Raw genomic sequence first — 23,599 nt, forward strand, 5'->3', positions numbered from 1 at the left:
GTCACATTTCTAAAATTGTGAGAAGAAATGCTCAAATGGAGAGGAATATTTCTTGAAGGCTATACTAGTCCCCTATTGCCCATAACATCTTCATCATACTTCCTTAAATTGTGTAACATGGAGATGCTATAAATCACAGTTATTATTATTTTCAGCGAGGGGAAGAATTTGAAAGCCATGCATGGCTGTTGCCAGGTCTGAGGTTACTGAGCTGGCCTTGAGTCTTTTAGATGGAATCCCAGAATTAGGCTTAAGCCAGGACTGGCTTGTCATGGAGGCAGCTGCCAAAAGGGTGTAATCTGAGGTGACTGGATGGAGACCCACCCCGCCCCCACCCGCTGTTCCAGTCATCCTTTCTATGAGTGCCTGAGAGGGATTGCTATGTGTTCGGAAAACTTGTGAGTCTTTCAAAGGTTACTACTCTAGATAAAGGATAATGCCTTAACCAGCATTTCTAAAAGAGTCCCACAAGAGGCTCCATGGAAGAATGGTTTCTCTGACCAAAAAAGTCGGGGCAATAAGGCAAACTCTATCCCTCTGTGTGCATGCTAACTTGCTTTAGTTGTGTCTGACTCTTTCTGACCTTTTGGACTGTAGCCTGCCAGCCTCCTCTGTCCATGGAGCTCTCTAGGCAAGAATACTGGAGTGGGTTGCCATTCCCTCCTCCAGGGGATCTTCCTGACTCAGGGATTGAACCCGTGGCTCCTGCGTTGCAGGCGGATCCTTTACCACTGAGCCACCAGGGAAGCCTCCATCCCTCTACGATTTATATGCTGCAGGCACATGGAAGGCTCTGACAAGTCACATGGTAGAGAAATCTGTTTAGCTTAATTCAGAAGCTCTCCCGCTTACTTAATAACAAAATCAAGCTTGCTTTCTTTTTTTCTCCCAGATGGCTGCAAAATCCCTAATGACATGATCTGATAGTAATATTTCATAGAATGTACTTTAAAAATGCTCCCTTAGCTACTATTAGCTATCACTGTAAATGGGATGAATTTTCAGCTAAGAATGGGACACAAAGGGATATGCATGAAGGGATGGGCAGTCCAGGGATGGATAAGGAATCTTAAAGGTGACCCATGAAGGTCCCCAAACACAATTTTACAGTTTTGCTAAGGGCTGGTCATGCTTCTCCTGTTAGACATTATTTTGACTATGTCTGCCTGCCTAGAAAGCCCAGCTGTTCGATATCAACTGGTATCATCAGATCAGAAGCAGCACTTTTGCATCTTCATGTGATGGTGAATTTTCTGGTGTGGGGAAGAGAAAGGGAGCGCTCCAATGGCAGTTTGCTCCCATAGATGTGGAAGGAGGAAGGAAAGGAAGGGTAAAGGAGAAACAGGTCAATAGAAGCAACAAGAAGTCAGAAGCAGCTCTGGTAACAAGATGCTAAGGGTGGGAGGCAGAGGACAGGATGGAGGAATAAGAGAGAATGAGGGGTTGTGACTACTCAGGTAGAAGGTAGCAAACCCACTGGCCACTCAAGCCATGAAGCTTAGACTGAGGGCTGTGAGATGCCTGGAAAAGCAATTAAATTATAAAGTCAGTGAGTCCCAAAGTTTTGGCCTCCCAAGCCAATCACCAAGAAAAATCAAAGTGGTTTGAAGACACGGACTGAAAATAATAGCTGGGACAGGGGCCTTCCTTAAGGCAGGGACTGCTCTTTCTGTCCCCGTGGTGGTAGGATACTGATGCTTGTAGATTTCTGCCTTTGGGGCTTTCATTGCCCAAGGGTCTGCACTTCCCCCACGTTGTTGGGAGGGCCTTGGGCTACAACAGAGCCCAGTCTGAGATCCTAACTGTGGCCCGCTGCTTTAGAAAACACCATCATGGTTAACTGACAGCACAGAGATAGAAGTAAAGAAGGGTCCCAGAGTTTTGCAGAAGCCAAAGTGGGGAGGGGCTGGGAAGGGCCTTCCTCTTACCGAGGGCTGTCTGATATTCTGTCTGCTGCATGCAAAGCAGCTAGGAGATCTTTGGCAAACTAAGGCAACTCAGAAATACTAGAAGCCGAAAACAAGATATGCAACACTTTGGGGAGTTTCTCTCATGTTGAAGGACAAAATGAACTGATTCCCCTTCCTAGGGTACCTTTGGCTTTCTTGTCAGTATCAGTGAAAAAAGCACGTGAAAACTCCAAATGTTTTCTTAACTTACAAATATTATTTATTGGTCAAAAAGTGGGGGTATGTGTGGGATTAGGACAAGAGGACAACTCCTTTTACCAGAACGCAAAATTTTCAAGTTGCTGTTGCATGGTGTACTTTTTTCAGAAAAGTCATTCTGACTGGGGGAAGACTGTGCCCTGGGACAGTGTCTGGAATTGTAGATACACTGAAAAATAAATCTCTGCCAGACTTCATTTACTCAGGGGAAATGTTCAAAATGATATGTCCAATCTCACACGGTGTGAACTCCAATATATACAGCTCCACTGGCTGGAACAATGACCCTGGCCTCTCTCAGATGAGTTAACATGGGCTGTGGGAGAAAAGGACAGAAGCCTACAGTCCTCTGCATCAGAAACAGGTCTCCATTTTGAAACTAGGGATTCCTGTAGATTGATCATTCCTTTGCAAAAACCAGAATATCACCAGATGATACATATCTCCCCCCACCCCAAAATTAGGGGCATATTAAAAGGAAGTGTTGGTCCGATGTATTTTTCTATATTGTAAGCATGTGGAGGAACTAACGGTGACCCAGTGGGTGTGGGCTTGTGTTTACATTGCTGACACCATTTCACTGAGTGCATTACACGACTGAGATGGTTTGGATCGTTTGAATGGAATAACATGATCACCCATGGTATTGCATGTCTCCAATTCCAAATCAACACAATGGCAGAAACTAGACGAAAATGCAAAAAGAATAATAAATCACACAATGTCACTGAAGTCATGCAAAGAGGGGGAAAATAAAGACTAAAAAAATGGGCAAGCCACAGACACCATAAATTAAAAAAAAAAAAGCCAATGCATACAATTCTAAAATCATTCTTACCTTCTTCAGTCATTGTGTCATAATATTTTAGTTTTCCATATGATCCAAGTTCTACAACATCACAGTAAAAGACACAAAGATAAGGAACGAGCTGTAATGCAAGAACTTTGTTTTTTACACATTCTTAATTAATCAGATTCAGAGTTATACTGTCAAATTCTGCAATCGTAACTATATAGAGATGTGCAAACATGGGCCATGTGGCAGACGGCTTTCACGGCCCATTTTCAGAAATCACTTAAAATATATTATTCCACTGGGGGTAGGACGTGCCCTGCATTACAGAACAGGACACAGTTATTTTAACATCTGATGAAACAGAACACTTGGAGAAGATACCTTCACAGCAGGTCCAGCCTTGCCCTGTCATTTTTAGAGATGATATGCCAAGAGGAAGGGCTGGACCAGAGACCCTTTTGAGGTTTGTAGAGACCCACTGGGGTGTGTAGATGCCGGCATTCCTTGCCAGGAAACAGCAGTCCCAGGAGTTCATTTCACAGCTTTTCTCCAACAGAGCTACTTCCTAGAGGTTAATAAGGAAGGAAGGCTACCTGGCAAAAACCCCAAATGAAAAACCATGTTCTAAACTTCCCTTTCATTTCTAATCTCATATTTCAGGCAAAAAGTACTGAATACCATGGGTGCAACATGCTTGGAAGGGCTGGGAAAGGTGCAAAAGACTTTGGGAAGAAGTGGGAGGTATGCTCCCAGGGAAGAGCAGGTGGCCCAGACCAGCCACAACGCCATGCTCAGGGCATCACCTGCTGCTGCGTAGCCCGCAGGGGCCAGGAGACAACCTCCTGGATGCAGCTCAGGAAAGGACTCGGCGGTGATGGAAACCACTGGCAGAATGCAAGCTTGTCTGAGCCAGCTGGTAGGAGCAGCATCTTGGGTAGGGGGATGGAAGAGGTGGGGACACACCATTTCTGTTTTCTTACTTCAGTTCTAAAATAGAAACTTTCATTCCTGTTCATCTGAAAATTCCAGATTGTTCGAAGCAATATTGCGAGCAGGTTAAAAATATTTTCCTGGTCATCACAACACTCTCCCAATAAACTAAGACTCGAGAGATACTCCTGTGATTCTGTGGAATGCTTCCATGGCTCATTAACTTGGTGGGCTGCTAAAAACTCACATATGAATGAACTAATAACTGATGGGTTTTGTGTACAAGATAAAGCTCTAGTTTAAAACACAATAATAAATATTCTTCTCTGTATAGTATATATTATACACATTCTTTTTCCATGTGCCTAAAATTTTACCTAAAGCTTTACCTAAAGCTATTTTAACACACTGATACAAAATTATGCCTCGGGGAGAAAAATCACCTCATTTTTATGTTTCTGCAAAAGCCTGCCTATTCTGGATTTTGTTAGACCCATAACAAAGGATGCAAGTGCTTTAATAAGAAATTGAATTGTGCGTCAAAACAAGAAGGCTTTTAAAAAAACTGACTTCTAGGGACTGCCTTCAGTAAAAAAACATTTTTTCTGCCATTTTAAGAATAGTAGTCTATTATATATGTGACACTGCCAAAGTCTGGGATTTTAAGGTGATCTAAATTCCTTCATAAATATTAAACACATGTTCAGGGTGGCTTTACACATAATCTACGCCTTGTGTGTGTGTGGTTTGATGTGTATGTATAATCCTGCAGTAAGCTGATGAATTATACCAGCCAACTAATTTTTTGTAACCTCCACTCTTTCCCTGAGGTAAAGCAGGCAAATAAGCAGCTGGCATTCTCTTTATTTGCCAAGGAAACAGAATGTGGGCAGTTCGTGAATGCAAAGTTGGGTCAAAACCATATTTCTGCACTTTGGAGATACACTACTGCATTTTTGTCTTTTGAGATGCTACCTGTCTGTACACACACACACCGGTCTTCATGTATCAGCCCCAAACTTTCAAACATCTGCTAGTGACAGATGTGATTAAGTTTTTACCTCCTGTCTCATGGAGCCAGGTATAAACACATACAATCATACTCTTTGATTAATTTATTAAATTAATACCAACATGGTCAAAATTGGATCCAGAGGTGGCTGACAAAACTCACACATTCTTGATGCTGTGGCAGTTCCTAGATTGTTCCTTAGCTACTTCCTTCGATGAGGACCAGGGAAGGGGGATAAGAACTGGATAGGATATATCAAAAAGGAGGCTAAAGGTGCTGAAAGAGAAGGAATAAGAGCTGTGAAAGGCTGAAGGATAACAGGTGATGGAGTGACTTGAAGCACAGTGAAGAAGGTGGGCAAGGAAACAGTATTTGCCCAAGTGAAGAGAAGCATGTTTGGTGCTTACTTAAAAAAAGGTACACGAGAATGTGAAGGAAACCAGTCTGTTGGAATAGAGTTTTTATAGTTGACCTCAATGGGATAGTGAGACAGTGAACTCGGCACCTCAGTGCTTTCAAATGGTCAGGGTGGTCTCTTGGGACTGGTGGGACAGTATCTCCAAGAGCTGGCATCTCCCTTCCTTGAACCAGGGGCTCAGAAGGTGCTGGAAGAGGGGTGCGCCATGCGACCAGGACAGACACAATGCGCATCCATATGTCAGAGCACATTTGCACCTAGCTAGCCTCCCACAGCCCACAGACACCTCATGGAAAGCAGCCTGAGAGGCATGAATGAAAACTCACCTGCAAGGGGCAGTGGGCTCCCGTCAGCACACTCCCCATGGAGAGCAGCCATGGCAACTTCAGCACCATTGGATTAGGATTCAAGCTGGTCCCAATCCAAGCTGAATTTCTTGGGATAGGAGGGAGGGGGTTCAAGAGGGTGCTGTTTAATACCATTGAATAACTTCCATTATGTCAACTGAGCAAGAGCAAAAGGGATGAATCAGTAGTGAAGATCATCCTGGTTACCACCTGGTGCCTCGTTTCTGTAACATTTCTCTAAGAAAAGCCTAAGAAAAAGTCCAGAACCCAGTGGCTGGTGTTTGAGATGAGCCTATGAGCTGATCGCTCATGCTATTTGGGCAGCTGGATCCATGGGCGTCCAAGCTCCTGGGTCTCTAGGAGAGCCTGAATTTATTGTCATTCCTCTGCCCACTTCCTCTCAGGCCTTCCAGCAAGGTCATTAGCAGGCTTTAAGGTACCTCTGAATTCTTGTCCATACATCTTGGTTGATAAGTCAAGGAAAAGATCTTCAGTCTCCAAGGATCTGTGACTAAGAATGAGTGCTTTATGGCCCCTATTTCTTCCTTTCTTAAAAAGGGCATGGACACAGATTTCTCCTTCCAACATTGACCTTCTCAGCTCCACTTTTGGAACCTCTGGCATTCTCAACCCTTTTCTCAGCAAATTTCCCCAGACAGGAGCAGCACCTTTCAGGCCTCAAAATTCTGACATATAAAACAGAAAGTCAACGGAAAAATCTATGCTGAATTCATTTTGTTAGAATAAAGAGGAGAGGTAGAGAAATCAGTGAAAGCAACATTCATTAAGTGTGGTTGATGGAAAAAATAACTTGTGTGTTTTCTTAAATCAAAGAGTTGCTTTACTTTTGACACTGAGGTTGTAGATCTAAAATTTAGATTTTAGATTTTCTCAACACAGAGATTAGTTCCTTGGTAAAGTTGTCTAATACCTATTAAGGAAGTATGCAGATATCAGATTACATCACATTCAGGAAAGGATTATTTTCAGTAGCTAAAAGAAGTTAAGAACACAGGCTTTGAAGTAAAGGTATAGGTTTGAACCCAAGGTCTGCCACTTTTTAGCTGTGTGACTTTGAGCAAATTGCTTTGCCTTTCTAAGCCTTGGTGTCCTCAGCTATAAAAGGGCATGTTTGTATTAATATCTATCTCACAAAGCTGTGTTGAAGAGTAGGTGAGATAATAATACCCATTAAGCAATCAATAATGAGCAGCTTCATTATTGCAAGCATCAACAAGAACAGTGAAAGAGAATCTATGGCAAGTGGAGCAGAACACATAAAAAACTTGCTATTTTACACAGGTTTGTTGGAACTAATTCAACAGTATTTACAGAAGTTTAAAATAGCTATTTAGTGTCCGACAATAAAAGATATTCTGCTATTTGGGCTAGAATTTAAAAGAAATTTCTTCATCAGTCCTGCCCTTCTACTCTCAGATCTGCGAAGAATGTCAAAACATGGACCATAACCATGGGAACAGGATGTGAAAAGCAGACCCTTCATTCATCTGATCACCAATGTTCCAGCTTGGGACCTATGCACCCTCCCCTGTAATATTTGCAAAGTCTGTCTCTCCAGTTAGGATGTCCATATCTTGGAGACAGACTGTATTCCTCTTTGGATCCCTCCCAACTAGAACAGTGCTTTTTGTGTATCACATGTGCTCCTCATATTTCTTAATCAAAGCATATAAATGCACAGCTCCCAAATAACAGTGCTTTGGTTTGTTGAACTTCCCTGGACTTGCTGAAGTCAGGACGGCAGGCACTGATACTTATGGCTTCTGGACTGCTGATCCCATAATATCGCTATCAAGGTTAAGAGGGGTAGGGGAGGGGTAGTTTGGGATTAGCAGATGCAAGCTATTATACATAGAATGGATAAACAACATGGTCCTATGTGTATAGTACAGGGAACTATATTCAATATCCTGTGATAAACCATAGTGGAAAAGAATATGAAAAATAATTTATGTATGTGTAACTGAATTATTTTACTGTACAGTAGAAATAAACACAACATTGTAAATCAACTTTACCTCAATAAAATAAACTAAAAAAATAGAGGGCTTCTGAGTGAGACAGTTAAGATAGCTAATTCAAAGGTTGGTTCTATGACTTATGAGCTGGTGATCTTCTTTGCACCTTAGTCTCTTCTTCAGTAAAATAGGGACAAGAACAATAAACACCTATTCTCAGGATGGTTTTTGGAAGATCAGATAAGAACATATCTAAAGCACTTTGTGTCACGTGGCATAGGTATCCCTTAATAATTGGCACCTCTTCCTTTTTTTTTTTGCATTTATTGACTGTTTATTAGTACTCAAGCAGCTCCACATGCTCTATTTAATTAAACCTCACAGTATGATACTCTAGGTTAGATCTTATTGTCACAACTGAGGCATCATTAGGTTATTAATTTAATCAAGTTCCATGATATACCATGTACTCAAACTCAACTTTTCTGAAGCAAAGCTTATGTAGTATTAATGACTGCTAGATACTAATTCTCAATTACAAAAGAAAGTTAGTTTGGTATTGTTTCAGTGAACAAGATGCCAGAGATTCTGAAAAACTAGTACAAAAATTGCAAACTATATAAGTTTAGGGCCTTTAAGTGTAGGAGTAGATAATTTTATGTACTTCAGTAATTTTAAAGATTTTATATTTAAAAGAATGCAATAATATTCATCATCATATCCTTAAGCATTAAAAATATTTCCATTAGGAAATTCTTTCCATAAAGGCATGGAATACTGCAATCAATTTTAGAAAAAATGCCTATGTTAAAGTGAATGTTAAATTTGGTATTTAAAGGAAAATGTTTCAGACACTTGATAGTTAATCCATTACTTGATTTAAAAAAATTATTTATTTTAATTGGAGGCTAATTACTTTACAATATTGTAGTGGTTTTTGCTGTACATTGATATGAATCAGACATGGGTTTACATGTGTTCCCCATCCTGAACCCTCCTCCCACCTCCCTCCCCATCCCATCCCTTTGGGTCATCCCAGTGCACCAGCCCTGAGCACCCTGTCTCATGCATCAAATCTGGACTGGCGATTTATTTCACATATGATAATATACATGTTGTCAACAAAGGTCCGTCTAGTCAAGGCTATGGTTTTTCCAGTAGTCATGTATGGATGTGAGAGTTGGACTATAAAGAAAGCTGAGTGCTGCAGAATTGATGCTTTTGAACTGCGATGTTGGAGAAGACTCTTAAGAGTCCCTTGGACTGCAAGGAGATCCAACCAGTTCATCCTAAAGGAGATCAGTCCTGGGTGTTCATTGGAAGGACTGATGTTAAAGCTGAAACTCCAATACTTTGGCCACCTGATGTGAAGAGCTGACTCACTTGAAAAGACCCTGATGCTGGGTAAGATTGAGGGCAGGAGGAGAAGGGGACAACGGAGGATGAGATGGTTGGATGGCATCACCAACTCAATGGACATGAGTTTGGGTAAACTCCGGGAGTTGGTGATGGACAGAGAGGCCTGGTGTGCTGCAGTTTATGGGGTTGCAAAGAGTCGGATACGACTGAGCGACTGAACTGAACTAAACAATGCTATTCTCTCAAATTATCCCACCCTCGCCTTCTCCCAGAGTCCAAAAGACTGTTCTGTACATCTGTGTGTCTCTTTTGCTGTCTCTCATGTAGAGTCATCGTTACCATCTTTCTAAATTCCATATATATGTGTTAATATACTGTATTGGTGTTTTTCTTTCTGACTTATTTCACTCTGTATAATAGGCTCCAGTTTCATCTACCTCATTAGAACTGATTCAAATGTATTCTTTTTAATGGCTGAGTAATATTCCATTGTGTATATGTACCACCACTTTCTTATCCATTCATTTGCCGATGGACATCTCTCTTCCTTGTCTGCCAAAGTTCCAACAGGAACCTCTATTTCAGCCTGGCACGAGGTTGTTAAATCTTATCAGACTCTCATTATCTCTGTGAGTGGGCACCAATGTCAGTATCAATACCTGAAATGTACAAGTCAAGAACCCACCGCCCTCCTTCCTCAGATGCCTTCCCTTAAACACAAGGAAGATTGTCAAAAGGAAAACTTTCAGTTTAATGCAAGGCTGCCTTGGCTAACTTCCAGAACCATGTTTATTAACATTTAGTATTAACATTTTAGTCTAAGGTGTTTTCTTTTTTTTTTTTTTTAATTTGTGAATTTATTTTCATTATTGAAGTTTTGTGAATCAATAGTATGGGAGTTATGTATTTGTCATTTCCCATTTCCTGTCATTTCCACTCCCTACAAACATAACATTTATATTTGTAGATCCATACAATTTTTTAAAGTTTCTTACAGTGCTTGATTTGGGTTGACTTTGTTTCTCTTCTCTCCCTGTGTGAAAATTTTTTGTCAAAATCAATATGTATTCTGAGTTAAAAGATATTTCTAAGTCAGCCCAATTGAAAGCTTTTTGTTTGATTTTACCTAAAAAAGGGCTGTATGGTCCACCAAAATTAATTGCTTTTCATTAAAAGGCTTCCTTTTGTCATTACTCCTTTGTAAAAATTGTTCATGTCAAGGCAAGTAATTTTTTAAGTTAAAGGAAAAAAACCTTAAGAGATGGAGGTTAAATGAGGAAACAACCATATTCTCACTTCAGACTCAAGTCAGAATAAAAGGAATATTTTAACCTTCAAATTCAAATTCTCACTCAAAAAAAGCTTTCAGAGTACTGACTCACTGCAGAAGTTCTGCTTAGCAATCTGTGGGGGAATGATGTTTGTGTGTTAAACGTCCCTAAGAGCCTCCTAACTGAGTACACAGTTATCTGGGGACAGCTATACCCAACATGTGGTAACATATCTATGTCATACACAAAGTGTAAACAGAGGTGACTTTGTCCTATGGAGTTCTCATATTCAGCTCTTTGCAAATCTATGCTAACAAGCACTTCTTTTTCTTCTGTGGGATTAAAATCTCTCACTTAGGCTTTTGGAAGCAAGGCAGTAAGTTTGCAAATGAAAATAAAAGGCTGAACTTGTGAGTAACCTTCCCTCAGCTACTGAGTGTCAAGTAGGATTTATGTCCTTATATACATCACTGCCTCTTAGACATTTATCACCTGATTTTCACACCTTCTGAATCCAGCCCCTTCATGAAAAACTCACTCTTCCTTTTCAAGCTTCCAGCAAACTCAGGCACATTTGTTTTTCTTTGTTCTTGTTTTGGTCTCCCTTACTCTCCACATGTATTCCCTTGTTGATGTCAAACTGCTTGAAATCATTCTGAGGCCCCAGTCCCTTAGAACTACTGATACTACGTTGGTAGCCAAATTAGGGATCAGAAAGAGGACCAGAAGCTGACCCAGTGCCTGGAGGACAGTAACATTCTGATAAAGCACCCATGAACCACAGGGGCCAGGTGTGTAGGTGAGGACAGTGGACTGAGGCCAACAATAGGGAGTGGTAGGGACTATGGAAAAGTGGCCAGTGAATGCCTACAAGGGGGTGACAACCTCTTAGCTCCCATTCCATGAGGAAAGGCTGGGACAGTGTTGAGAGATCTGATTATTCAAGGGAAGCCAGATATCTGGACTTTTATGTGAAAATTCCTGACTTTTAAATGTTGGTGTGTGTGTGTGTGTGTGTGTGTGTGTGTGTGTGTGTGTGTGTGTGTGTGTGTTAGTAGTTCATTTGTGTCCAACTCTTTGCAAACCCATGGACTGTAGCCTGCCAGGCTCCTCTGTCCATGGAATTCTCCAGGCAAGAATACTGGAATGGGTTGCCATTCCCTTCTCCAGGGGATCTTCCTGACTGAAGAAGATCCTAGTATCTTCCTCCTGGCATCAAACCTAGGTCTCCCACATTGCAGGCAGTTTCTTTACCATCTGAGCCACGAGGGAAGCACCTTAAGTGTTGGTAACCAAAAGACTTATACATAGAAAACTATAAAACACTGAAGAAAGAAATCAAAGAGGACACAAACAGATGGAGAAATATACCGTGTTCATGGATTGGAAGAATCAATATTGTCAAATGGCTATACTACCCAAAGCAATCTATAGATTCAATGCAATCCTTATCAAACTACCAACGGTATTTTTCACAGAACTAGAACAAATAATTTCACAATTTGTATGGAAATACAAAAAACCTCAAATAGCCAAAGTAATCTTGAGAAAGAAGAATGGAACTGGAGGAATCAACCTGCCTGACTTCAGACTATACTACAAAGCCACAGTCATCAAGACAGTATGGTACTGGCACAAAGACAGAAATATAGATCAATGGAACAGAATAGGAAGCCCAGAGATAAATCCACAAACCTATGGTCACCTTATCTTCGACAAAGGAGGCAAGGATATACAATGGAAAAAAGACAACCTCTTTAACAAGTGGTGCTGGGAAAACTGGTCAACCACCTGTAAAAGAATGAAACTAGAACACTTTCTAACACCATACACAAAAATAAACTCAAAATGGATTAAAGATCTAAATGTAAGACCAGAAACTATAAAACTCCTAGAGGAGAACATAGGCAAAACACTCTCTGACATAAATCACAGCAGGATCCTCTATGACCCACATCCCAGAATATTAGAAACAAAAGCAAAAATAAACAAATGGGACCTAATGAAGCTTAAAAGCTTTTGCACAACAAAGGAAACTATAAGCAAGGTGAAAAGACAGCCCTCAGATTGGGAGAAAATAATAGCAAATGAAGCAACAGACAAAGGATTAATCTTAAAAATATACAAGCAACTCCTGCAGCTCAACTCCAGAAAAATAAATGACCCAATCCAAAAATGGGCCAAAGAACTAAACAGACATTTCTCCAAGGAAGACATACAGATGGCTAACAAACACATGAAAAGATGCTCAACATCACTCATTATCAGAGAAATGCAAATCAAAACCACAATGAGGTACCATTACACGCCAGTCAGGATGGCTGCTATCCAAAAGTCTGCAAGCAATAAATGCTGGAGAGGGTGTGGAGAAAAGGGAACCCTCTTACACTGTTGGTGGGAATGCAAATTAGTACAGCCACTATGGAAAACAGTGTGGAGATTTCTTAAAAAACTGGAAATAGAACTGCCATATGACCCAGCAATCCCACTTCTGGGCATACACACCGAGGAAACCAGATCTGAAAGAGACACGTGTACCCCAATGTTCATCGCAGCACTGTTTATAATAGCCAGGACATGGAAGCAACCCAGATGCCCATCAGCGGACGAATGGATAAGGAAGCTGTGGTACATATACACCATGGAATATTACTCAACCATTAAAAAGAATTCATTTGAATCAGTTCTAATGAGATGGATGAAACTGGAGTCCATTATACAGAGTGAAGTAAGCCAGAAAGATAAAGACCATTACAGTATACTAACATATATATGGAATTTAGAAAGATGGTAACGATAACCCAATATGCAAAACAGAAAAAGAGACACAGATGTATAGAACAGACTTTTGGACTCTGTGGGAGAAGGCGAGGGTGGGATGTTTCAAGAGAACAGCATCAAAACATGTATATTATCTAGGGTGAAACAGATCACCAGCCCAGGTTGGATGCATGAGACAAGTGCTCGGACCTGGTGCACTGGGAAGACCCAGAGGGATCGGGTGGAGAGGGAGGTGGGAGGGGGGATCGGGAGGGGGAATACATGTAAAACCATGGCTGATTCTTGTCAATGTATGACAAAAACAAAACAAAACAAAATAAATAAATAAACCAACTACGTACGCGTGCTCAGTCAAAAATAAATAAATAAATAAATAAAAAAGCAAACCACTCTCAGCTTGGTTTAAAATCAGGATGGTGAGTCCAATTTTCTTATAGATATTAGTGAATGAATGAATGAATGAATGAACAAGTGAGACCAGCTAGGCTTTTGGAACTGGGAGGGGTCCTTCCTCGGCTACCCTTCTGCAAAAGTCAAAGGCTTTGCTTCCCTTCCTCATCTCCCTTGAGGCTTACCTATCTCCCTTGGTGTAGGTACCACAATGTGCTTATCTCTGACTTAGGAGCAGACTACAAGTCTCATCACTTCAGGCTTCTCTGGGACACCAAGGCTAAGTCCACATCAGGCCAACGGAAATGCTAGTATGCATGACTAACACACTTTTATTTTTTGCACATTCTTGTCATCTAGCTATGCTACCATATGAGTCAAAAGAGTAATTAAAAAAAAATCTTATTTTGGAGAGGAATGAACACTGTCCATTAGGTGTAACTGTTTCCAATTATTTTTCAGGGAAATATCTGGATTGTGAAAAACACAGTGAAAGATTCTGAAAGGTAGGTGAGGATCACAGAGGGAGGTGCCATATAATTATATGGGAATTACCATCCTTGAACAGTGAACAATAATGTGTGGTCATTACTGTGGATCATCCAGATGGTTCATAATGAAACACCCAAGAGAGTCCCCGACACTCCAACTTCTTATAAATTTGTCACCTAATTTGCACTCTTGCTCCTCTGCGGTGTTGCTTAGCAATATCAATGGTTACTGATTTCTGTCCTGTGAGGAGCTGACTCAGGCCATATTTCACTGTAATTTACATGCTCTGGACGATCAAACAAGAAAAATGGGACCAGGAAGAGCTGTCTTGCTGCTTCCCTTCTGAGGTAGGTTGGGGAGGGGAAGAAAACAGGAGAGAACAAGCAGGTTTCTGGAAAGGATTTTTAAAGAAAAGCAATGAGCCACCCAGGCAAGAGAATTAACCCCAAACAGTGTGGTTTAAAAAAAAAAAAAAGATTTCCTGGACATTTATGCGTCCTTTTAATTGTGTAATTAAAAGTCTCAACAATCCTAAGGTAACTTTAAACACTGATACTTTGTCATAATGTTCTTCCCTTTTCCCAAAGGGATGGATAAAAGCTTGCAATGATACAGCATGACAGTCCCATCATTTGTACTGTTGACCCCAAGACTTTGACTTGACAACTAGCTCTGCCACTCACCAGCCATGAGAGCTTGGGCAAGTTAGCTAACCTCTTTGACACACAGCTCTCACATTCATATACGATGGGAACAATAATAGCTGCCTTGTAGGGTTGTGGTAAATATTACAGATACCTAACACACAATTGGCAAATAGTATTCATTATGTATGTGATAGGTATTAATTATTAGACACTTTAAAGCATTTATTAGTTTCCCTTCAACTAAATCAGGCAACTCCCATCATAGCATCCTTCTGATTGTCACAAAACCAGAGTGAAGCTGGTATCAGGAGCCCTCATCACCACAGAGATGAACAAAGAGATCTTATGGCACTCAGCATGATTTCTGGAGTCAAGAGGTGTGGGTTCTAATCCAGAGTTTACTTCTTATTAGCTGTGTGACCTTGGTAGCATGATACTTAGCCTTGAAAGCCTTAGTTTCCTCATCTGAAAAATGGGGCTAATTCTAGCACTCCCTTACTGCATTGCTCTAAGGGGTTTTACGTGATGCTGGGAACACTGGAAATTCTCAGTATGTAGGAGCTACCATTCTATGACTGGGTCAAAGCCCAGTAGTGATGTGGATTCAGGCTCACTTATTATAGTCACAATAAGTGGGCACCCAGGATTAGAGCCTTGTTCTAACATTCTCTGCACAAGTTTATACTGGAGAAGAAAAAGGTAAAAGGAGAAGAATGACAAAAATAATAACTAGTTATGTCATGCCAAAGGAAGTCTATAAATGTCATATTCTTTTGTAATGACATCAGATACATGGAGACTGCTGGCACTATTTAAAGAATGTACAACGCAGGGAAAGAGGTAATATAAGTTTTGATTTTCAAAAGGAAAGTGCAAAAGGGATTTCAGCTGTTTGTCAAAGTAGTATTATTCAGTGGTTAAGAAAGTGAATTCTGGGGTTCAACAAACCTGGATTTGAACCTGGCTCTATCTATTATTTCCCTTATGCCCTGGGGCAAATTATTTACTACTGTAACTTTCAGTATCTTTATCAGTAAAATGGTTATAATAGAAGAGGTTATAATATAGTTAAGTTTGTAGTATAACAGACTCATAGGATGATGCTGAAAATTGAATGAGTTAATTTATATAAAATGCTTAGCACAGTGCCTGGCACATAGTAAGTAATCAGGGTTAGTCACTCCATTTTTCATTATTATTGCCTCCATGGGCATCAATCCAGAATTATGGCTGAATATTGAATATTTTTTTCACTTCTCTTACTTTTCAGCTGGCATTTCCAGGGAGAAAATGACATTGTCAAAGACAGTGAAAGAATATGGTTTGAAAGCAAAGAATATACAATATTAGATACCATCTATGCAACATTTGGAATTTATTTCTTATTTTAAAAAAATCTGTTTGAGCCCTTCTAATAGCAAGTTTCTAAAACATGTTCTCGGTAAGTTCTTTGTATAGGTAGGGAGTTAAGAAGCTAACATGTTCACTAATGACATCGACATCTTTGCATTTTTGCATCTCTGTAAATGAAATGATTATGTTTACAAAATCAGGCAAAAGGTACTTTCTTCTTAAATCTTATCAAATTTGGGGTGGGGGGACACACACACATTTATTGCTCAGTCTTGAAAGTGGCAAGAGGTTCCATTCTCTTCCCCTATCCTTTTTTTAAAAGGATTTTTTTGAGTGACACATACAGATAAGTCCACTGTTCTCTTTCACAGAAATGTGAGCTTGGTTATATTACATATGACTAAGATCGTGATTGCAGCCATGAAATTAAAAGACGCTTACTCCTTGGAAGGAAAGTTATGACCAACCTAGATAGCATATTAAAAAGCAGAGACATTACTTTGCCAACAAAGGTCCATCTAGTCAAGGCTATGGTTTTTCCAGTGGTCATGTATGGATGTGAGAGTTGGACTGTGAAGAAAGCTGAGCACTGAAGAATTGATGCTTTTGAACTGTGGTGTTGGAGAAGACTCTTGAGAGTCCCTTGGACTTCAAGGAGATCCAACCAGTCCATCCTAAAGGAGATTAGTCCTGGGGGTTCATTGGAAGGACTGATGCTGAAGCTGAAACTCCAATACTTTGGCCACCTGATGCGAAGAGTTGACTCATTGGAAAGGACCCTGATGCTGGGAGGGATTGGGGGCAGGAGGAGAAGGGGACAACGGAGGATGAGATGGTTGGATGGCATCACTGACTCAATGGATATGAGTTTGAGTAGACTCCGGGAGGTTGTGATGGACAGGGAAGCCTGGCTTGCTGCGATACATGGGGTCGCAAAGAGTTGGACATGACTGAGTGACTGAACTGAACTGAACTGAACTTAAGATCCAAAGGGTGGGGCTTTAAGTGATGCTGATGCTTCTATAGCCACACCCACAACCCAACCAGTCATGAAAGTGAAAGTTGCTCAGTTGTGTCCGACTCTTTGTGACCCCATGGACTATACAGTCCATGGCATTTTCCAGGCCAGAATACTGGAGTGGGTAGCCTTTCCCTTCTCCAGGGCATCTTCCCAACCTAGGGACCGAACCCAGGTCTCCCTCATTGCAGGCGGATTCTCTACCTACTGAGCCACAAGGGAAGCCCAAAAATACTGTCATGAAGCCCTATCAATCCTACCCTGAACAGCCTCAATTCTGTCTTTTCTGCTCCATTAGTTGGAAGCCTTGCTGAGGTTGCTGCTGTAGTCCTATTTGAACTCTCGTTTCTTACCAGCTACTCTTTCTCTTTCTTACTATTTACTGTCTAGTCCTGGCACCTCTCACCTATCTTTCACATTGTTACCAGCGTAAGGCTTTCAAAACACAAACTGAGCTTCTCTCTCTAAATCCCACACATCCTGTCTTTTTGTGTTGGAATTTTATGAGATCTTCTGATCTAGTGAATCACTTGGAGGTTCCCTCCTACAGGCGGTATTCCCGAGTGCCCCCCCATCCCTAGTGTAAGTCACTCCCTCCAGTGTGTCTGTTTCAAGTATACTCTTTTGTGTGTGCTCACCAAAGGCACCTTAACCTACTTGTATTCTGTTCTTTAGGGCAAGGAATCAACATACTCATTTCGTTAATTGAGCACCCAGCAGAGTTCCTGGCACTCTGTAGGTGTTCAGATGCTGTTGAATTGAATTAAATCTCTATTTAATAGTGCTCTGTTAATCCTCCTTAGCCTGGTTGCCTTTGGTATGGATGCCTATGACTCCTTCCATTTTAGTGTTTTAACTCCACAGTTTCAACTATTCTGTCTTCAATATCTCTGCAGGAAGGAAGTCTGTGAAGGGAAAATGCATGTAGCCTTAACTGTTGGAATCCTCTTCATTGCTTCAGGATAACTTTTGCTCAACTAAAAGCCAGACTGCCGATAAGACCAGTTTCAGGGGGATTTACAACATACAAAAGTGCTGTCACGAGAGTACTCAGCATATAGAAGACAAAATGGCGGCAATAGCTTGGAAATGGAGATGAAAAAGAAAAAAAAAAAAAAACAATCTGACTGGTGTGTGGAATGGATGCTGCATGCTGGCTAGAGAACAATTTGGATGTTCTCCTGGATCTCATCCTGCAGCCTGGCTGGATTTGGAAGAGTCTGCCAGGGAGAGAGAATCAGTGCTAAATTATATCCAGCCATTGGGTCAGCACAGCTGAATTTCTACCCTCTGATGCACTGAGCACCAAAAAATATCAGAAAAGTGTCCTAGAAGAGGGGAGGAAGAGCAATGAAATGGACGAACAAATGTCAGCTATTCAAGAGGGACAAAAGGGCAAGAGATGAGAGAAGAATGAGAAGGCAAGAAGATTTGGAAACAGAATGAAATGGAGGGAAAAAGACGAAGACAAAGGAAATTAATGCCACTGAAGGGGAAGTAATTCAAACTACTCTTATAATTTTGTAGTCTACACTTCAGTTCTGTTCAGAATGTCACTTTATTGAATACTTGGCTCCCTACCACAATAGAAACCATCACCCCACATTATGAACAATTACAGGATCAAAGTACAAAGAATGTTTATGCAGTCTGCTAAATTTCATTGATGTAGAAATCCATTTACCATTATTCCTACTTAAATACCATAAAAAGTGGGAAGATACAAGTGAACTTAAAATCCAGGATGCAAAGACAACATAGAAAATTAAGACATGTTTCACAAGTAGTCCATTATGCACCTTACATTAAATGGCAAATGCCTGTTGTGAACCAGAGATCTGATGATGTAGGAGAAGGCAGGGACTTGCAGAAGGTTATGAGTCCTAATTACATAAACAGTGGCCTAAGGATGTTTCACCAGGATTAAAAAATTAGTACAATAATTGCTTTTCCAGATTTTTTTTAATCAATATGTTGGAAAGAAGAATTTTTTTTTTAAAGTCTGCTAGACCACAGAGGAAGCTGGGAGTTATTGAAAGGAAATGAATCAAGTACCATGTCACGTTGATTTACTCCTCATTGTACAAAGGACAGAAGAACTTGTAAATATAGAATGTATAGTTATTCAACTTCAGGATAACTCTTGCTCAACTAAAAGCCAGATTGCCAATAAGACTAGTTGCCATCTTATAGACAGGTGTGGCAGGATCTAAAAACTGGTACATGATGAAGAGACTTCTTTTTAAGCGAAAAAGGAGATGAGATAATTCAGTGACTTACTACTGAACCTTTGAAGACTGCCTGAAAAATGACAAGTGCAAGAAAGAAAAAAGAACTGAAAGCATTTTGGCAACTACAGATGTACCAGGAACTATTGTATGTGCTCTGTAAACAGTACTCCGTTGGATATACTCAATAGCCTTAAGAGATAGCTTTTATCTTTCCTATTTATAGGGAGCTGAGTTACGTTCAAACCAAGGTGGCTGGCTGTACAACGTGTCTGCTGAATGACTGTGCTGTATTCCCGCTCCCAAGAGCCTAGTGGGAAGATGCCTCCATGGACACACTCAGCAGGGCAGACAGCCTGTCTAAATGGGCATATTGCAGGATGCTACCTTGAAGCTCCAAGGATCAGCTCCTCACATTCTAATTCTCCCTAGCACAAAGAAGATGGGGAACAGTCCTGAAGTCAAGAAAAGAATTTGTAACCTTTTCTAGATGGCTCAGTGGTAAAGAATCTGCCTGCCAATGCAGGAGATGCAGGTTTGATTCCTGGGTCGGGAAGATCCCCTGGAGGAGGAAATGGCAACCCATTCCAGTATTCTTGCCTGGAAAATCCCATGGACAGAGGAGCCTTGACGGGCTACAGTCGGGGGGGGGGGGGGTCACAAAAGAGTCACAACTTAGTGACTGAACCACAACTAGATAGGAAACTCTGTGTGACCTATTGTCCCATGAATGGGAACAGGATGCATAGGAAGGAAAATAAACAATTGGGTAAAGTTTTTTTCAGAAATGCCAGAGGAGACTTTTTATCACGAAGAGTTTTCTGGGATTAGATGGACTCACCATGATTTTTAATTCCTGCCAATGATGGTGGTTTCTGGCCTGAAGTCCTTAGAGTTGAAGCAAAGCTACCTTTGCTATTGGCCATGTGGGATTAAGTGCTGCCAGTCTGGGAAGTCAAAGAGGGAAATTACCAGCACACAAGCAGCTACAGAGGCTGTAGCAACTGCATTGCTAAAACTCAGATACAACAATGACATTCATGCTGGTTTTCAGGAAGTTAACCAGACTCGGGCAAGCACTGGCTTCTGTTCGCCCAGAGACTTACCTAAAGTGGGGGCTTGTAAAGGGAAATGTTCTCACATGGGGTGACCACTCACATCAGCTTGCAATAGGAATGTGTTTTGTGAATGAATGAATACATGAATCCATACACACAAACAGGAAACAAACTTGTAGACCCTTAAGTTTATATAAACCACAATGCTGATCACCCTTTATGTGAGTGTATGTGTGTGCTCTTGCACACGTGTGTATCATATAGCCTCACTGAGCCCCAAGACAACCTGTAAAGGACAGTTTGACATGGGTCATGAGATTCTTTTCAATGGCTGAGGTGAAGAGGCCAGATTTGGTGGCTCTGCTATCATGAGATTAGGAGAGAAAGGACCTTGACAGCAGCCTGAGGATCTGTTTTTACAGTATGACAACACCCAGAGGTGAGTGCATGGCATGGTGCGAATCCCAGACCAAGAGACACACCAGCAAGAAACCTGACTGCCGTCAGGGGGCAGGGTCTCCGAACTGAATGCAAATCGTCCAACCTGCACTCCATGACGTGAGGCCCAGCTATCGATGGAACAAAGCAGAGACGTCTCTAGTGTTTCATTTGAGAGAAAACCCCTTTGAATTATGTTTCTACATCAACACGCTTTTGGAACAGGCCATCACTGACAAAATTAAAGTCCTTTTCCACCTTCACTGATTGCCCCATCCTTTGGGGGCATCATTGCTGTGGCAGCTGCTTGGGAAACTCTGGGTCCCCCCTCTGAAGGAGTTCTAACTGCATCTCTAGAGCATGTGATAAGTTCAAGAGCACAAAGATGAAACTATGACTGAATGGATGCCTCATTGCTTTTTCCTTTCTGTGTGCAGTGTTTACTTTCAAATGGCATCAAGTCAATAATTTGGTCACAAACTTTTGTGGACTTGACTTCAAGGCAACCCTGAGACTGGAGAAGAGAGAGAGAGAGAGAGAGAGAGAGAGAGAGAGAGAGAGAGAGAGAGAGAGAGAGAGAGAGCGCGAGCCTATTTCTACCCTCAAAAGCATTCATTTCAGGGAGACCATTCACTTTCTCTTCATGCCCCAAATGAAATGTATTTGTAATGTGTACAACACAAAGAGAGATTCAATTTCGACCATCTTTGATGTTCAAATCTGAGAGTAATGCTCTACTATTCCCCAAAGAGAGGAGCTATTTAACTTGTCCCCACATTTGTGCTATGAGAGGCATTAACAGCCTGCCTTCCTCTATCCAGGCATTTAAATGACCGTCATCTTATTAAAAACAAAGCCAGCAGATTGCATTTTATTCTTTCCCAGTGAAGATTTTCACTCCTGTTGCCTGTCCACTCACCAGCTGAGGCAGCACACAAGCATCTTTCTTGCTAATTTAAACTGATCCACGATTTGGGACTGAAAGAAAGGTTACAATACTGCCTTTCAGGGATAACGTCTCCACATTTTGAATCAAATAGGCATGAAAATGACTTTCTTCTAGGATCAAATGACAATTTTTGGAAGTGCATATTGAAGCCATTTTTAAAAACAGAAGCTGGGGAAATAAGTTCTGCTGTTGGGTGAGAAAAAAAGAAAATGCAGCAAGCAAGTAAAAGTTTAATCTTCGTGTCAGCTTCAAGTTAACACTAAACATCAATGTTGAAGCACTGAAGTGATTTTACAAAATAAGACGGATGTCTGGCTGTAGGTATGGGAGATGGACACATGGCTATAGATGAGAGTCCTGTGTGAGTGCAAAGTGTTCAAGCTCTGAAGGCAGACTTAGGAGCTGGGTGACCATGAGCTACTAATGTCACTTCTCTGAGCCTCAGTTTCCTCAGAGGTAAAATGCAATACTTCCCATAGACACTGATTGGAGAAAGACAGGAGGTGACTCTCAGGTGTGTGGCACTGAGTAATAAGCACTTCCAAAGCTCCAATCTCTTGTTTTTTCTCTTCAACATCATCTTAGGCCTTTAGTTTCTGGCACTTCAATGACACACACATAGTTATGGTAGACGCATACACAGACACACACACTCAGATATAGACACTCACACACACACATACACACAGACATGTAGACACACATACATATATACACATATACACAGACATCCAAACAGAGCCACATGGATACACAGACACACAAAGACACACACACACAGACAGACACACCCAGACACATTGCAAGTGCCCTTGGACAGGAGAGCCCGCTGGAGCATTCAAGCAGGCAAACAGTCATACGCCCTCTCATCTCAAAGAAGCCCTGGCTCGGTTAGGGCAACAATGCATAGCTTGGGTTTCTCCAGCCACTTCCATTGCCCTCGATTCCTCACCACCTTCTCTGCCCGCCCATGCTCCTCACTGCCTTTGAGAACTGCTCTTGAAGGGCACTTTCTCTGAAGGCACCCTTTCCTGAGGGCCCTGCCCTCAGGTTCACACCTAGGATGACCTTCCTGAAGACCTGGCAAGCGCAGTCCACCTACCCTGACAGCTTCCGCTGTTTTGCACACCAGCCGGGCCTCCCTGTTGGGTTCATTAATCCACACTTGTCAGGATGTGATGTTGATTCTGTGAACGTGTGTGCCTTCACCACCTCGGGAATGAGGGCCTTGCTCCATCACAGCGCTGATTCTAGTGCTTCAGGAGGCCCCTCTCCCATCCCCAGTGCTTCAGCCAGAGCTGGCGGACCCCACAGCGCAGGTGCTCACAGCTTCCTCCTGCTCCCCAAGGGCCGCCTCTGGGGAGATCCTGGTTACTTCTTGTCCAGCCTCCTCCCCTTCCTCCCAAATCCTTCAACCAGAGCACCCAAAAGCTGTTGCTCCATGATACATCTTGATCTCTGCTGGGTGTATTTTCCCTTTTTGTTCTTTGTTAAAAGTACCTTTGCTCTTCCTGCTTATACTATATAAATTTCAAAGTCAAGTTCTGAAGTTCCATAAACACAGTTTTGGGATTTCAGTTAGGATTTAGTTGCATTTAGAGTTCCATTTGGGAAGAACTGATATCTTTATAATATGCCAACATTTATTTAGATCGTCTTCCATGTTCTTCAGAAATGACTACTGTTTTTGCACTTAAGTTAAACATTTTCTTTGGGTTAATCCCTGGCATTTTTTGGTTTTGTTGCATTTTGTTGAGTGGGTCTTTATTTATTTTATGTTTGACATTGATGGTTTATAGGAAAGCAATTGAGTTGGGCACACTGATAAAAGTATCTGATGTGAGTAAACTCTTAATAGTTTTAACTATTAAAAATATTTATTCTTCCCTGTGGGAATCCCTTTGAGCAAAAGGTTATGCTGTTACTGAGAAACAACTTTGAAAACTTGTAATCTAGGGTACAGGG

At 41.3% G+C, this 23,599-nt stretch overlaps 1 protein-coding gene across 6 annotated transcripts in view; it reads right to left on the minus strand.

Moving 5' to 3' along the window:
* Nucleotides 1-23,599, minus strand: part of SLC24A2 (solute carrier family 24 member 2) — a 279,623-nt gene that overhangs the window by 68,523 nt on the left and 187,501 nt on the right. For 5 of the 6 annotated variants that reach the window (XM_070480576.1, XM_020904070.2, XM_020904071.2 and 2 more), the window contains one exon: nucleotides 3,007-3,057. The exons of the other annotated variant lie outside the window; for it this stretch is intronic. In XM_070480576.1, coding sequence (XP_070336677.1) covers nucleotides 3,007-3,057 — 51 coding nt within the window. The remainder of the gene's footprint in view (nucleotides 1-3,006; nucleotides 3,058-23,599) is intronic. 6 annotated transcript variants of the gene reach the window in all.

Source organism: Odocoileus virginianus, chromosome 18, assembly GCF_023699985.2.
Source record: "Odocoileus virginianus isolate 20LAN1187 ecotype Illinois chromosome 18, Ovbor_1.2, whole genome shotgun sequence".
NCBI lineage: Eukaryota > Metazoa > Chordata > Mammalia > Artiodactyla > Cervidae > Odocoileus > Odocoileus virginianus.